Below are 16854 nucleotides of genomic sequence, written 5' to 3'. Positions count from 1 at the left end.
ATGGTCTGAAAATCTGAACCATTCAAAAAGTGTTTTCACACTGCAAGAGAAGTAAACCATGACTCACTTTGACTCAGACTAATGGCCTTGTTTGTCCAGATCAAAGATCAGATCCTGTGGTGTGGGAGAGGTTTTACACCTACACATATGCTTCACAGTAAACTAAAAACAAATCTGAAAGCCTAGCCAGAGCTATTAAGGTATGAAAGTTCCCTAAGTCTGTACATAAAAGCAAGCTTGTAGTCAGAATTAAAAAAAAAAAAAAAGCAGAATGCTATTCACAGTGGTTTATTTGCTCTTAGCTTTTAGATGTTGTTTATCATGCAAATACAGTACACGGCTGGACTGTTTTAGAGCAGATGGAGTTGGAGGACCTACTTATTATGCAGGAGAGACAAAAATGGACACGGCCAAGAGGAAGCCTGACTTCTGAACACATTGTTCTCGTTGAGGACACCACAGTTCCAAGGGGATCTAGGGTGATGGGGAATGTTTTGAACGTCAGACCGGATGCAAAATCCTGCTGCACTGTGTGTGGTTTAAAACAAGAAACAGCATTTTGGAGAAGCTTGTGATGAAGCTCTGCCTATTACTGGAAGCATCATGGAATGACACTGACCTCTCTATTGTTTTGAATGTTCAGGGAGAAGAATTAAGTTAAATACATGGCAGAATATCCTTTTACCCTTTGTCCTGTTGAAAGTAATACTGATTTTAGGCACCGATAGGGACTAGTAGCAAGTTATTTTTTGCTCTTTGTATTTATATGTTTTCAACCAATGATTAGTGGTTGGATTATTCTAAAAATTTGCTTTAGAATAGATTTCATGAGCCTTTACTTAATTTTGAAAGTTGCACATTACATTTCTGCAATTATACCATCTTAAATGACCCTAAATCTTACACGGTGGATCTTTAAACGTTTACAGATAAAACTGAATTCAACATAATACTTGCAAAATAACAACATTTATTCACCCTTAGTAGATTTTTTTAAGTTCTACTGGACTGGTTTTGTTCTTGAAAATGTGTTGTTTATTATATTTATTAATAATCAGTCCAGTTGAACTTCAAAAAACTATTGAGGATGAACGATGACCTGGGCAAGAGACAAAGGATTCAAAAGGATTCAAAGGAGTTTTATTTCTCATTCCATCACAAAGAAGAGAACAAAACTGGTTTCTGAGGACCCGTATTTGCCATATGAATAAAAAAAATAACTAATAAATAAATGAATACATTAAAAACGACTAAAACTAAGGCTAATTTAAAATCGGTAAAAATATACATCTAAAATTAAACTTTAAAATACCTATATAAAAATAAATACCTACAACTTACGCAAAATCTTATTCACACTGATAAAGCTTGATTTATAGCATGTAAATCCAATCCAACTTTATTTATAAAGCACTTTAAAACAACCGCAGTGGACCAAAGTGCTGTGCAGAAGAATAATTAAAACCAAAATAGAAGAATAAAATACAGAATAGATTTAAAGACATAGAAACTGTACAAAAAGGAAAAAGTGCTATACAGAAGAATAAATAAAACCAAGTAAAAGAATAAAATACAAGATAGATTAAAAAGCCATACAATTAAAAACAACTAAATAAATAAATAAAATAGATAAATAAGAACAATAAACCGCTACTAAATAAAAACAATACAATAAAGATAGTACCTTCAAGCATCTCACATGGTTTCAAAAGCCAAGGAGAAAAGATGGGTTTTAAGAAGGGATTTAAAAACAGACAGAGAGGAGGCCAGTCTGATATGGAGAGGCAGATTGTTCCATAGTTTAGGACACAGGTGTTAAACATGAGGCCCGGGGGCCAAAACCGGCCCACAAAAGGGTCCAATCCGGCCCGTGGGGTGAATTTGTAAAATGCAAAAATTACACCGAAGAAATTAACAATCAATGGTGTTCAAATCATTTTAGGTCAATTCAAACTAAAGTGGATCAGACCAGTAAAATACTATCAAAATAACCTATAAATAATAAAAACTGCAAATATTCCTCTTTGTTTTAGTGTAAAAAAAGTAAAATTACACAAAAATGGTTACATTTACAGACTGGCCTTTTACAAACATGTCTGAAATGTGGAATTTTAACAATGTTCTGCCTGTTACTACATTTTTTTGTGTATTTGTAGATCCACTGTGATCTGTATGTTGTGATGCACACGTATAAATGATAAATTAAGGCATAATATTGTCAACATTGCACTTATTTTTCGTAAGAATTTCAGGTTGTTCATATTTGTTCATATTATGTTCAAGCACAGTTTGTAAATGTAAACATTTTCATTCCAGAATTTTACTTTTTTCCACTCAAAAACATTGAGAAAACTTTGGAGTTGACATTATTTATAAGTTCTTATCCTATCATTTGTATTATTTTACTGGTCCGGCCCAGTTTGTATCATATTAGGATGAATGTACAAATAGAGGGTGTAGATATAGAAAGGGTGAATCAAAACAAGTTTCTTGGAGTGATAATTGATGATAAAATTTGCTGGAAACCTCACATAAAATATCTACAAAACAAACTATCCAGAAGCATCTCAGTCCTGGCCAGAGCAAAGGGGATATTAGATCAAAAATCACTTCAGATTTTGTATAATTCATTGATCTTACCCTATTTAAGTTACTGTTTGGAGGTATGGGGAAATACATATGCAAGTTCATTACAAAGACTTTTTATACTGCAAAAAAGAGCAATAAGAATTGTTCACAATGTTGGTTTTCGTGAACACACAAATCCACTATTTTTCCAATCTAAAACTTTAAAACTCGTTGACCTTGTGGAATTCAAAACTATTTAAATAATGTATAAAGCAAAGAATAACTTACTGCTGGGCAATATTCAAGAAATGTTTTGTGAAAGAGAGGGAGGCTATGATTTAAAGGGAAAGTTAAAATAAAAAATTCATAAAGTATGCATTACGTTAAAAAGTTTCTGTATCACCATCTGTGGAGTAAAACTATGGAACAAATTGTGTGTGGAGATAAAACAAATACCAAACATAATTCAGTTTTAAAAAAAGATATAAAAAAAAATGATTCTTGAGAGGTACAGTATTTAATAATGACAATGAGGCCTGTTTGTTTATGGAGGATGTTGTACTGATAAATCTGCTGGAATTATTGAAGAAAATGGTTGAATTGTTGAGTCTGTTTGTATGACTGTTCTGCCATGATCATATTGTTGTATATAATTCAGTTACTGCATTGTGTATCTGTTGTGGTTCGATGCCAAAATTATGAAAATAGTATTGATTCTTTTATCAAGTTAGTGATAAAGGTGTAAAAGCACTGAGGGGTAGGATTAAATAAGTTTAGACTTCTTCCTACTCCTTTTCGACCATGCAAAATTCAGACTTGTATGTGCTGAAGATAGATTCTGTCCATTTAAATGTTTTTTTTTTTTTAACATTCTTTTTATTGAACATTTTCAAAATTATCCAGTCCAGCACAGTACATACAGGTTGTATGAAATGTAAGGCAGATCCAAAATATGTCCACAGCGCTGATCTCAAAAGTTCCTATGAAGTCTATTTCATGTAGTTGCAGTCTGAGTTCCTAGATATTCCAACACTTTTCCAAACTTTGCTGTAAAGACGTCCTTCTGATTGTTAATATAAAATCTTAGTCTTTCCAGAGAAATATAGTCTGATATCAAAGACTTCCACAGATGTATTGAAGGAGGTTCTTCTCCAACCCATTTGGTCATAACAGCCTTTTGGCCCAACATAAACAAAAACTGAACAGCATACTTATGTGTTCTCAATGATTCAGGGATACATCCAAATAGACACAATAATGGATTAGGCTGTACCTGGTGCTTAATGACCACACTAACCTCAACACATATGGTTTGCCAAAACTGTTGAATCTTTTCACATTCCCAGAGGCAGTGAAGTCTTGTCCCTAAAATAGTTTTACATTTGGGGCAGTCTGGGGAGGCCCCAGCTGTATATTTACTGTACATATATGGAGATATATAGACATTCTGTAAAATAAAATATTGCATTTCTCTGAATCTGTTACATATGGATATTTTTGAAGGTAAAAGTAGGATTTCCTCCCATATATCATCATCTATTGTTGTTTTCATCTGAGTTTCCCATGATTTCCCTAAGAATGATAACTTATCAGTATTCAAATGCTGCAACTTTGAATAAAATTTGGAGACAAAGTGACTTTGATTAAGACTATCTAAAAGGGTCTTTCTAATAAATTGAAGTCATCTGGGAGATTAAGAGTTTAAATGTTTTATTTTGTTTTTTGTTTACTTGCATGTTCAAAATAAATAAAAAATAAATCAAATCAAATGTGGCCCCTGATTATAAATTTACAGAATGTGTTTTCCCTGTGGATCCAAAATGTTGTATTTTGCACATCTTTCCTGAGCAGTTTCAAGTAATTGGAGGAAAAAAGAAACTTTTAAATTTTTGTTTATTACAAGCCAAACGAGTCATTTCTTTGAGCTGGAAAGATATTCAAGGACCCACAACAAACCAATGGATTAAAGAAATGTCTTCGAACCTGGTAATGGAAAAGCTGACGTACCAGGCTAAAGGAAAGATCAAAAACTTTTATAAGATTTGGACACCTTTTTTGCAATTTTTAAAGGACCTGTCCGTATAATCAATTATGTCTGTCAAGTATGTTTTGTTGCACTGAGAGTGGATTCTATTGTGTGGGTGGGGGATGGTAGAGATTGTTTTGATGTGTTATGGGTTTTTTTTTTGTTTGTTTGTTCTTATAAAACAATGAAAATGGTCAATAAATATATTTAGGAAAACAAGAAGTGGCCCCTGAACTAAAATGAGTTTGACAGCCGTGGTTTAGGAGCTGCTGCAGCATGTAAAATCAATAGGAAGAACCTGCACTCGTTTCAAACTCCTGCCAAATATTTCCTTCCCTGTCACGATTCGAAGTTTACCTTTGCCCTCCTTTTTAAGAACGAAAAATCAGACCTTTGTACTTATTCAATTCAGATTAAAAGGAGTAAAATAGTCTAACAGTTCATGATCTTAAGTTGTATTTGGCTTTTTTTGTTGGACACGGGACGCATTCACCAAGAGTCTTTGTGCACTTTTGACTGGTGAAAGTATGTCAGTGGGTTACATTGACACCGGGGCTGTAGAGAAGGAGGAGCCGTGGAAGTGGGTCACATGGGTGAGCGCCGCTCCGAGCAGGCAGTCACTGCGAAACCGGTCCTCCACAAAACTACACTTGCACCGTTTTCGCACCGTTCCCCTTGTCGTACTTGTCTCTGAATGAAGTATAGGCTTTTTTTCTGGATGTAGCGCCGGTTTTTGTATCAGACGAGCTCCGGTGTTTTGTTTTTTTTGGTTTTTTTTTTTCCTACTAGTCCAAAGAAGCCACCTCCGCCTCCGGGGACCAACTGCTGCCACTTCGGCGTCGTTTTAACCACCTCTGAAAACTTACCAGCTCGGTTTGTACGGTTAATTTTTGTTGTTTTTGTACCAGTTTAACATTGTCTCGCTAGCTGACAACACAACGTATCTGTTAAAGCGAGTTAAATGCGGCTAAGTTCGATGCTATAGCTTCGAAAGACAGTTTCTCGACCGTGATCATTCAGCGACTTTTCAGTTGCTGAACACTAAAACAGAAAAACGGCTTCAGTACTGAGGTAGCAGAGGAGGAGGAAAGCCCCGAAAGTCAACGGATATGGAGTCGACTAAAGCTGGTAAGTGTGTTTGAACTGTTTTTATAAATGACAGTTAGTTGTAGCTTGTTGCAGAGGCTTTAACACATCGTGCTGCCGTTAATCGTAATTCGGTTTCGTTTAAAAGTAGCACGACCCGTTTTAGCATTTAAACAAGCACGTTTCTGTTCAATATTTAAAATCCTTGGCAGTTTGATCAGTTAAAGGTTATAAATGATACTGGTGTGTTTATATTAACTGGGTTAGGAGTGCCAGTGGGCTGTTGTTATTACCCAAGAACTTGGCTTCAGCAGCACTGCAGTCGTCTCGTCTCACATGGACCCGTCAGTCTAGCCATGTGCATCTGTGTTTACGCTCCCCGTGCGTCGTCGCTGATTGGCTGAGTGGCGCAGTGACGTAGCCATTGCATAATTTCGCCCAGCAACATGGTGTGGGGTCTCGCCGCCGATACACGTGAGGCATCTAGCAGCAGCGCGCGGTGACCCAGTTTTCCCGGGGAAAAAACATGCCTGCTCCACGTGGGGGCGTGTTGAAAAGACTAAGAAGAAAAAAAAAAACAAAAAAAAAACTGTATGAGGCTGTGGTGCATTCAAGTTCATATGATACTCGAATCACCGTGTTAATCAGGACATTTGTTCATCATAAGAGAAAAAGATAACGAAAATATAAAATAAACACATTTTAACCGCAGTTTTTTTTAATCAACCACAATACACAGTGACTTCAACTTTTATGACCTTATTTATTTGTAATTTTTATAAAGATTAAAATAATGACAAACTGAGAAAAAATAACTTAATTTAACATATAAATGAAGATCTGAGTTATCAAAAATTTCAGTAGAAATACAATCAAAATTACACAATATATTATAAAATGTATCTCTTTTACCACAAAGCTGTTTTTCATTTAATTGTTCACTGACTAATTTTCCACTGAGTTAAAAGTCCCCCATGCAGCATGAACATATTTTCTGTGCTCCATTTTTCATCTTTGTCACATTGGATTAAATTAAAGCCCACACACACACACACCACGTCTATTCATCATACAAATGTTTGTGTAAATCTATATTTCTGCAATGATTCCCTTTTCTTGAAATATTATAGATTGATGCATCTTTTCTACAAAAAGCTGTGCTTTTCTTTGTATATTTTTATTACATTAGCCATGCTTGTATTTTCCAGTGAAGTAAACTTAAGGAATGCAGGGTCTGCTTATTTAACACCTGTTATATCAGTACACGTGCAGTTAAATTGCACATAAAACACCTTTTTTTTTTTTTTAATGCACTGGTTATTGGTTATGGAGACTGTATATGTGAATGGGAGCAGGGATGAGCCAGACTACCTACTATACACACCCTGCTGAAGCTGACATTATGTAATGGCTCTTACCTAATCATTGAGACTGGCAAGGGAAGAAATCAGGTCAGCCTATGTTGAAGGGGAAAAAATGGCTCAGCAGCAGCAGTAGCCTGTCTGCTCGTCTCCTACTGGCTGAGGAGGCTGCTGGCGTATTATGATCTGCCCTCTTTATGTTAAGCTTGTTGGTTCAACAGGAAAAAAAAAAGCAGTGAAGGGCAGGCAATGAATAGAGCTCATGCAGACTCAGTAGTGACATACATGGTGACTGAACAAAGAAAAAGGAAGCACCGCGGGAATATAGTAACATTGCAGTACTTGGTTTTTAATCAGAGGAGGCAAAAAGTCTGTACTTTCTTTACTTCAGGAGAAGTACAGATTCTTGAGTAAAAAATGCAACTGGTAAAAGCAGAAGAATCTATTCAACTTCTTTGCTGCAGTAGAAGTGAAAAAGTATGGGATCTGAAATGTAAAAGTAGAACATTGAAGGACATTTCTACTGGCTGCTCATGCATAAAACAAAAATTATCAAAGATTAAATAAGCTCTTAATCATGCAGTCACAGACAGCAGATTTCTACATCATCTTCATCACAGATGACAGATGGATGTCTTCTCTGCATGTTATCATTGCATTCATTTAGGTTGAATTTGGTCCTAATATTGTAAATGATGTTATAGAGATGGGGGAAAAAAATTGATTACTGAAATGCATTAAAACTAAACTAGCAAACGTTAAGTAAAAGGACAGCCAGTTGTGTAAAAATGTAAGGAATAAAAGTAAAAAATAAAAATAAAAAAAAACACACTAAAGAAGATACCTGAAAATTCTACATCAGTACAGCAACGTTGTGCATTGAATAGACCAAAATGAACAATGTGAGTGTGAATACCCTCTGATTTCCCGACACCTGTGTGTTATACTCAGCTCCAGGCTCATGTGTTCCCAGCACAGATAAAATCTTTAGAACTGCTCACAAGATATACAGTTTCACCCTCAAGAAAAGGCTCGATAACTTCCTCAAAGATCAGGCCATTGTAGTGTTTTGCAGCAATTATTCATATAGAGAAGAAAACAGTTTTTTCTTCTGTTACAATTATTGAATAATATAGAATCAACTGGCCTTATTTCAATAAAGTATACAGTTAAACATACATATAGACACAAATTATGAATTAGCTTTTTTCAGAGTTTACAGTTTATCAATTCTTAAATACGTTTGTTTACATTAAATGTTCTTGCTCTTTGTTGTAACACTGTGAATTTCCTGATTATTTTATCTTAAAGGTAAAAATAGGTGTTAGATAAACTCACAGTGTATTTTAAAAACACAAATAAAATAGCAAAAATTAAACTGAGCACAATTTTGTCATGTTAGATGTGCTTTGTTTTTACATTAATTTCTATTTGGAAAAAAAGGAAAAAATGGTTTTGACTTTAGTGCATTTGCATCTATGTAAAAATTGAGCTAGCTAAATGAAGAGATGCACAATTTTTTTTTTTTTTCCAGATCTAGATTTACATGTTAAAAGGCTCAAATCGGCTAAAAATTCAGAAACATTCTCAAATTAAACCCGTTATTGTATTGGCACAGTTTTGACACTTAGACAGAACAGATGACTTACAGTCTCAGTTTGAAATCATGGAAGGGACAGCTTTAATTCTGTTTAATTTGGAAGCTGTGTTTTTTAGCAGCAGATTAATTCTAGTGAGTATTTCCTGCTCAGGGATGGTGTTTGTGGGGCTGAGTCAGATTAAAGTCCAGCATGTACTCATGGTAATGAAGGAAAAGGTCAGTCCGTGCAGCAGCGTGGCTCTGATGTGGATGTGATCTGAATATGTTTCCTCCTCCTCGGTCATCCTCAGGTGTCATCGCCTACATCAGCTCGGCCAGCTCTGCCTCCAGCCCAGAGTCCTGCCACAGCGACTCCTCCAACGGCAGCTACCAGTCGGCCTCGCCCCCCCGTGGCTCTTCACCGAGCCGCCGCCAGCTGGGTCAGCCGGCTGACCCCGCACTCCACGCTGAAGGCCAAAACCTCTCCGGGACCCAGAAGACGGGACGCTCCTCCTCCACTGCAAAATGTGGCATCACAAGTAAGACCAGATTTTAGCTCAAAAAAAAAATTAGAGTTAATAGAGGAAGCAGTTTTAGTAGCAATGCCCTATTTGCAAAATTTTTGAGCCAATACTGACACCGATGTTATTTGTTTTTGTCGTTATATGTCCCTGCTTTTGTGATGGAAGAATAAAGAAATCATTTTCATTATTAGGTTAATTGTTTTAAGGCCGTCATTACATTATCTTAAATTGAGCATGAATTCAAGCAATAAAAATGAATGAAAACACCTTAAATATAAAACATTTTAATTATCAGCCACTGCCTTCATTTAAAATGACATCTTGCATACTAACACCAATATCTGCCAATATATTAATTCATATGATGTATTTTGGGTAAGACTTAGGTTTTGAATTTGTATTCTGTGTTTTATAAGATTGATCATTCTGACAGCCTTTTAACTGGAAAGATTTAAACATTTACCATCATAATTCTCAATAACGACTAATAAAATGTATCACACTCACGCTTCATTTCATTCTATTCATTTCATGTTTCATTTTATTGTATATTTTTATGTTATTATGCCTTTACTATGTATTTTTGTAGCTTATTCTACTTTCAGGACTTAAATTGGAGCTCAGATGTAGTAAAATATTATTGATTATTTAATGAATTATTAACTTACAAACCCAATTTTCTGAGCGTATTAGACATTTTAGGGACAAAACTGCCAAAAAAAATGCACCTTCTGGAACAGAAGTGTTTCCTTTGCTTTCATTACACTTTTTAATCATTTGGGACTGAGGACACTGATTCATTTATTTAGTGTGACATCAGGGTCTGAAGATTGATGATTATCATGCTGCACACACGTCTTTATCTGCCCTGTTTGTTTAGTAAAATAGAAGCTGTGCATAGCCGAACTTGCAGATTGTTTTCCTTTAACTGACCTGGAACATGTTTTTGTGTGTGAACATAAGAAATCAACGGCCTGGTGCTGCTGTGTAAGGTGTGTGGAGATGTGGCCTCTGGTTTCCACTATGGTGTCCACGCCTGTGAGGGCTGCAAGGTAAACACAAATGCACAAACACCATGTAATATGTCACTGTGTTTAGGACATGGCACATTTTTACTACTGCTAAAGGTAATCGACACAACAGTAAAACATCTAAGAGTCAGTGTTTTTTTTGCCTGGAAATGCTCTTCTATGAATTAATGGCTGTCTATTATTTGCAGAATTGAAATACTGTAATAACATGGGTCCAAAATTATGCAAATATATTTGTGTAACATCCTACTCATAATGGGAGCAGTGTTGAAACTAGTCTGGATAACTGATAACTTTTAGCATTCAGACCTTTTGGAGCCAATTTTTATTTAATTGAGAAAAAATTAAAGCTCTTTCATTAGCAGCACATATGAAACTCTATCATCACTGGGAAAACCAAAGATGACTTCAATCTAATTATATGTAGGACACTTTTTATTCAAAATGAAATGGCAGGAAGTGATACTTTTATACAGATGATGAGCAAATCAAGTTTCTGTTGAAGACTGGATAGTGAAACTCCTTGATTTAATAAATCCACTCCAGAACCAGAGGAGTATGCAGTCTGAATGCATTAGAGTGTGTTTGCCACTCTGCAGTGTGTGACAGTGGGCTGTAGCTGAAATGGGTCACTGGCAGTGCAGCCATCTGTACAAAGACTCAGTGAAACTAGTTCACTCTCCCTCATATTTATACGAGGTGCTCATCATAGTCGCATACCTCACGTTGCTGTGTGGCCTAGTTAGCTGTGGGGAGCAGTTACACTGACAAACACACTGCAGAGAACGGATATGTTCAACTAAAAATTCAGCTCTACATGCATCAGAGTGAGGTTTTCCTCCATTATTCACTCTGCCACACTTCCGTGTCATTGTATATCAATAATTTGAGTTTGCATGAGGCAAATAGATGCAGTTAAGATACAGAGTACATGTGTGTTTGTGAATCTGCAGGGTTTCTTCAGGAGGAGCATCCAGCAGAACATCCAATACAAGAAGTGCCTTAAGAATGAGAGCTGCCCCATCATGAGGATAAACAGGAACCGCTGCCAGCAGTGCCGCTTCAAGAAATGCCTGATGGTGGGAATGTCCAGAGACTGTGAGTGTCTTTAGCACGTTGAGCCTCTGTAGACAGTACCATAACCTTATTCAGCCAGCAAATGGCTTATTATTAAAGTAGTAGTAAACAGTGAAATAAGACCATGGACAGTATGTTTAACAGGGAAAATGTTGAAGTAGTTTCCTTAATGACAGCCTACCCGCCATCAGAGCACATAAAAGCATGCTGTGTAATTACGGCTTGGAAATAAATGATAATGATTATGACAAAATATAGTGCTTGGATTGCCCCCTGAGGGGCATTTGCCATGTAGAGGGCACCTTTTCAACATCAAAACAGATTTCAACCTAAATGAATGGCACAATAACACATAATAAAGATTATCCCTTGGCATTTACCTTTGTAGAGATGATGAGAATTAAACAATATGGTCATGATCAAACCAATATAAAAGATATAACAAGAAAATTATGTAATGTGTAAAGACAAAATCCAGAAGTAGTCTCAGATGTTAAAACAAGTACAGTCAGTTTTTCAATGAAATGAAAGAAAGTAAAATGTCGAAAAAGGATGAGAAAAGCTACTGTGATGTTTAAAGGGCTGTTGCTAATGAATAACAGACTTAACAAAATGATCATTATTTATATGATGTAAATGATTAAATAGTCGTTAGATCTTCACATTATATATGATGTGAGGTTCATTTCACTTTGCACATAAACTGCTGGGAGAGATGTCCCTCAAAGCCCCACTTTTTACTGTTAGTTGATTTCAGAGTTTGTTTTTATTGCAGTAAAGGTCCTGAGTCAGTTCTTCTACTTTTACCAGAGTCAAACTAGAATCCTATCATGAGTGTTAGTATTTCTACCTGAGTAAAGAAGGTGTGTGCCTGTGTCTAATGTAAAGTGTAATCAAGAAACAGGAAATTAGATCTGACAGGTGGAACTTGTCAAGATGAATGTCACTCAAATGATCTCTTCTCCATGATCAGCTGTACGCTTTGGACGAATCCCGAAGCGGGAGAAACAGCGCATGCTGCTGGAGATGCAGAGTGCCATGAACAACATGATGAACAACAGTCAGCTGCATAACCAGCTGCACAGCAGCCAGACGCTCCCCATCGCCAAACCGCTGCCAGCCTGCGCCTTCAATCCTACCTCAGAGGACGCCGGCCCCGCCCCTTCCTGCTCTCCAGCCTCTTCTCCCTGCTTGAGCCAATCAGATTCCAGCTCTGACCCTGAGCCCACCATTTCCATGGATACCAGCCCCAGCTCGGCCTCGCCCAGTGCATCAGACAGCAGCGAGGAGGAGGTGATCGGCTCAGTGACCCGGGCCCATCAGGAGACCTTCATGTACAACCAGGAGCAGAGCAACCTGACCGCTGAGGCCCCGCCCTCCACTGCCCTGCAGAACACTGCTGTTGTAAACAACGTGACCAACCACAGGATAGATGAGAGGCAGGACGCCTGGAACCACCACAACAACCTGGTCACCATGGCAACCCAGGACCCCCCCTCCACTCTGGGCCATCAAGGGCAAGAGGACATTGGCTGTCCCTTCAGAGGGTCCAAGAGCTCCAGCAGCCACTGTCCAGCCTACGTACACGGAGCCTTCAAAACTCAGGCAGCAGAGCCCCCTGCTCACGGGACCCACAGCCAGCCCCTGTGGAGAGGAGGAAACCGGATGCACCTGGTAAGACGAGGCAGGAAGATGGGAGTCAGAGATAAGATCTTCACCACGTCTTCTACATCACTCGATACCTTTAGCTTAGAAAGGGACTTGGTTAACAAGTCGGGTTTCTCCAACTTGCATTACTTACTGTAGCTCTGTCTAAATGTGTTTTATTGCAAATGTCTAACATGTTCGCTACATCACTGCTGCTGTGTGAACAGAGCAGGTTTAACAGGCCATGTCCTCCATCCAACCATCAGGTTTGTCCTATGAACATGTCCCCACACGTGGACCCTCAGAAGTCCGGCCATGAAGTTTGGGAGGAGTTCTCCCACAGCTTCACCCCTGCTGTCAGGGAGGTGGTGGAGTTCGCCAAGAAGATCCCCGGCTTCAAAGACTTGACCCAGCACGACCAGGTCAGCCTGCTGAAGGCCGGCACCTTTGAGGTGAGCCACGCTTCATTAACCATTTAAGACCCTCAGGGTGAAAAATGGCAAGCATTGTTTGAAAACGGTCTCTGAAATTCTCCCTAAAAAGGGTTTTTCTGGAGTGTCTTTAAAACACATATTTCTCAGCATTAGAAGATAGAAATGTGAAATTAAAAAAGTAAAATCTGTTCAGGCCTTTATCATGAACTTTCCTTTGTTCCATTGTTCAACACATAATATGCCTGGTCTTAAAAATAAAAACATGCAAACATCAGACAGGTTTTAAAGGTAAAAACTCACAAACATCTTAATGAGACATCCACACTTGGATACTTGTCGGAGTACATGTCGAATGTATGTGGTTGGGTTTGGTTTTTTGTCCTGATGGAGCCCAGCTGACAGACCCCTGTGCTTCCTTTTTCCAGGTGCTGGTGGTTCGCTTTGCTTCCTTGTTCGACGTGAACGACCGCACCGTCACCTTTTTGGGTGGGAAGAAGTACAGCATGGATTCTCTGAGGGCCATGGGCGCCGGCGACCTCCTCAACTCCATGTTCGACTTCAGCGAGAAGCTGATGAACCTCGGCCTTAGCGAGGAGGAGATGAGCCTTTTCACTGCTGTGGTCCTGGTCTCTGCAGGTGAATTTATTAGACTGTATTCCATATTCACAGCCTTTTCCCTCAGGAGTGGATAAATGCGAACATTAATTATCTACCAGTAGTTAAATACTGTTTTCACAGTAATGTATCAAACTAAATATATCCTTTTTTGTTGATGATTGAATGTCAGTTTGTCACATTCTCTGGTTTTGTATGACTCTACACAGCAGTATGACATTATCTCGATAACCGTATTTAGGTTTCACACTCTGAACCTCACTTTGGAGGAAAATGGCATATTACTTACATCTTCATTGTCGTCTCATTTTTAATCTTCTGTCATTTTTGTGTTCTCCAGATCGCTCGGGCATCGAGAATGTGAACTCCGTCGAGGCCCTGCAGGAGACGCTGATCCGTGCGCTGCGAAGCCTCATCATGAAGAACCACCCCAACGAGTCGGCCATATTCACCAAGCTGCTGCTTAAGCTGCCCGACCTGCGCTCCCTCAACAACATGCACTCGGAGCAGCTGCTCGCTTTCAAGGTCCATTCCTGAAGTTGACCCCACAAACTTGAAACAACCATGACCAGACACTGGAGGACCACTGCCTCCCTTCAACTTCTCACCCCAACACCTGCACCTCTACTCTTCCCCCATTAGACTTTGGGTCCTTTTAATGTTCAAGCTCAGACATGACCTGGGGGAAGAAGCCGTTAAAAAGCTGTTGTACTGTAGGGCGTGACTGCCTATGTGATGGTAATGATGTATACATACAGACACACTGATTAATGTATATGTTGTTTGTGTTTGTGTGTAGAATACTGTATGTTTGCAGCTGTACAAATGTTAGAAGCACTTTCCTGTATAGTGTAGACTGGTGTCTTTGCATTCATAGTGCAATACGTGACTGCTTTTGATTTGAGCTGTATAACAATGAGTCAAGAAACCTTGAACACATAAATTTAGATATTTGCTGTCCTCGTGTGATAAAGGGGAAATGGTGAACATAAACCCCCTGGATACTGAAGAACTGATGAGAGGATTCCCTCTTGAAAAATACAAGCAGAACATTAGAGGAATGTGGAAGCTGTTTTTGCAGCTTTTTGTTTGGTCACCAAGAATGTTGTATTAAGAGCAGCAGGCAGCACATTGTAATGAATTTGAGAAGCAAAGGAAGACAATCTATTATGTCATGCAGTTTTGTTTTATTTTTTGGTACTTGCTTATTTGGTGTCATTTTCTATATTATTTGGGCATTTTGACAAATTGGACGCCTCTGTCACACTTCCATAAGATGGAAATAGAAACTGAATCAGTGAATTGAGAATTCTCTGGATTTGTTTTAGCATCTTAAGAACACTTTCCCTTCTTTTAGTTTTCTCTCTTTGAAGATGTATTTCTCAGATCCCTGTGTGTGCTGTCCTGCCTGCTCAGCACAGGTCGTTTCTTAACCTACGCATCAAGTCGGGAACTTGACGCTGCTGTCGGACTCTAGATGCCCCCAAAAAAACATCGACCGGATATCTCGCAGTCACCAGCAACTCCACCTTGCTTGAAAAGACTTAATTTCTTCTTTTACAAAGTGTACAGACTATAGTGTAGTTGAATTGAGTAAATAGAGGATTATTCACATAAAATATGATTGTAATATCACTGAAGTGATTGTCATTTAAGTAAATTGAGTCGAGGTCCCAGTGAGTTGCTGGTGCAGAGTCTTTCAGTGCCATCTCTTGTTGCGTTCATTTCCTGTTGCTGAACTCTGAATGTGTGGCTGTTGATGTGGATATCCAGAGCTTCTGTCATTGTGTTCACATTGCTGACCAGTGGTTCGGTTCTCCTCTGTGAAAGGATTGCAGTATGCATAGATTTCTAAATAAATATATACATACTATCATACATACAGGACTGTATATCTATAAATAAATTTTATAAATGCAGTTTGTGTTCTAGAGTGTTGATTGATTGATTGCTAAATGATAGCACATCTTTGTCATCTGTTACAGTCAGAACTTGATATTTGCGCAGAAGTTTTAACAGGATATTGAACCTTATAATACATTTCCTCCCAACATTTTGCAATTAATCTATTCCTAGTCAACGCAAACAGACATACAAAGTCCTTTTTTATTCTGAATATTTAGGGTTAACTCCTGGTTGAACATGTTCCTGTAATTCCTCGATAGGGAGAAGATCCTTGGTTGATCTCCAGCTGAGGGTTTGTCAGTTTGACTGTGGTAATTTTAACTTTCCATCAGCAGATGGCGACAGTGTAGCTCCACCCACATGTCCCTGCAGCCCACACTGAAAAGGCCATCTGGAACTCAATGGGTTTCAAATTAAAACCCACATTTTCTGATGATCATGACCTACTTTTATTCTTCAAAAATAGACTCATAAGCACAACATCTAACATCATCATGAGCTTCTTTAAAAAACTGAATTTACATGTTTTCATCCCTGCTTTTGGAGATTTTTCAGGTAGAGAAATTTCGTTTCTTGTCATGACTTGAACATATCAATAGATAATGATCTTCCTTCTATATTTTATTACTGACTTTTTTTTTTTTTTTTTAATATATTTCACATTAGAAATAAGTTGAGGACTCTGTGGGAGAATGTCAGTCACAACTAACTACCAAATAACGTTACCAAGTTACTAGTCATCAAAAAAATTGTTGTTTCAATACTGAGTCTTTCCATTTTGTTTAGTGAAGTACCTCTCCACAAAAAGCACTTTCTTGTATCTCCAACCATTTTGGTGAACCCAACATTCAACTATTCCCAGTGTTTTCATTTCATCATTCTGTTATGACAAAGCATCTGGGAATCACAGTAACTGGTCTCTATGCACAGCCCCACTACTTCCTGAACTTAAAGCTGCTCCTTTATTTCCTGTCTTTCATTATTGGACACACTGATTAATA

At 38.1% G+C, this 16854-nt stretch overlaps 1 protein-coding gene across 1 annotated transcript; it reads left to right on the top strand.

Annotated features, from left to right (window-relative positions):
• Nucleotides 1-5188: 5188 nt before the first annotated feature.
• nr1d2b (nuclear receptor subfamily 1, group D, member 2b) lies at nucleotides 5189-15867 on the top strand. The gene is made up of 8 exons (XM_030147374.1): nucleotides 5189-5722; nucleotides 8932-9159; nucleotides 10108-10196; nucleotides 11129-11273; nucleotides 12226-12926; nucleotides 13166-13351; nucleotides 13759-13969; nucleotides 14289-15867. The coding sequence occupies exons 1-8, from the start codon at nucleotides 5704-5706 to the stop codon at nucleotides 14483-14485; spliced, it is 1776 nt and encodes a 591-aa protein (XP_030003234.1). The 5' UTR covers nucleotides 5189-5703; the 3' UTR covers nucleotides 14486-15867.
• Nucleotides 15868-16854: the final 987 nt, after the last annotated feature.

This window comes from Sphaeramia orbicularis, chromosome 11 (assembly GCF_902148855.1).
Source record: "Sphaeramia orbicularis chromosome 11, fSphaOr1.1, whole genome shotgun sequence".
NCBI classification, from domain to species: domain Eukaryota; kingdom Metazoa; phylum Chordata; class Actinopteri; order Kurtiformes; family Apogonidae; genus Sphaeramia; species Sphaeramia orbicularis.
The sequence above is the reverse complement of the archived record's forward strand: the minus strand, read 5'-3'. Positions and strand labels throughout refer to the sequence as shown.

Bases quoted from the DNA above. Each gene is read 5' to 3' on its own strand.
- nr1d2b (XM_030147374.1), top strand. The intron at 9,160-10,107 runs GTAAGACCAGAT...TGTGAACATAAG, and splicing joins TGCAAAATGTGGCATCACAA to AAATCAACGGCCTGGTGCTG. The intron at 13,352-13,758 runs GTGAGCCACGCT...TCCTTTTTCCAG, and splicing joins TGAAGGCCGGCACCTTTGAG to GTGCTGGTGGTTCGCTTTGC.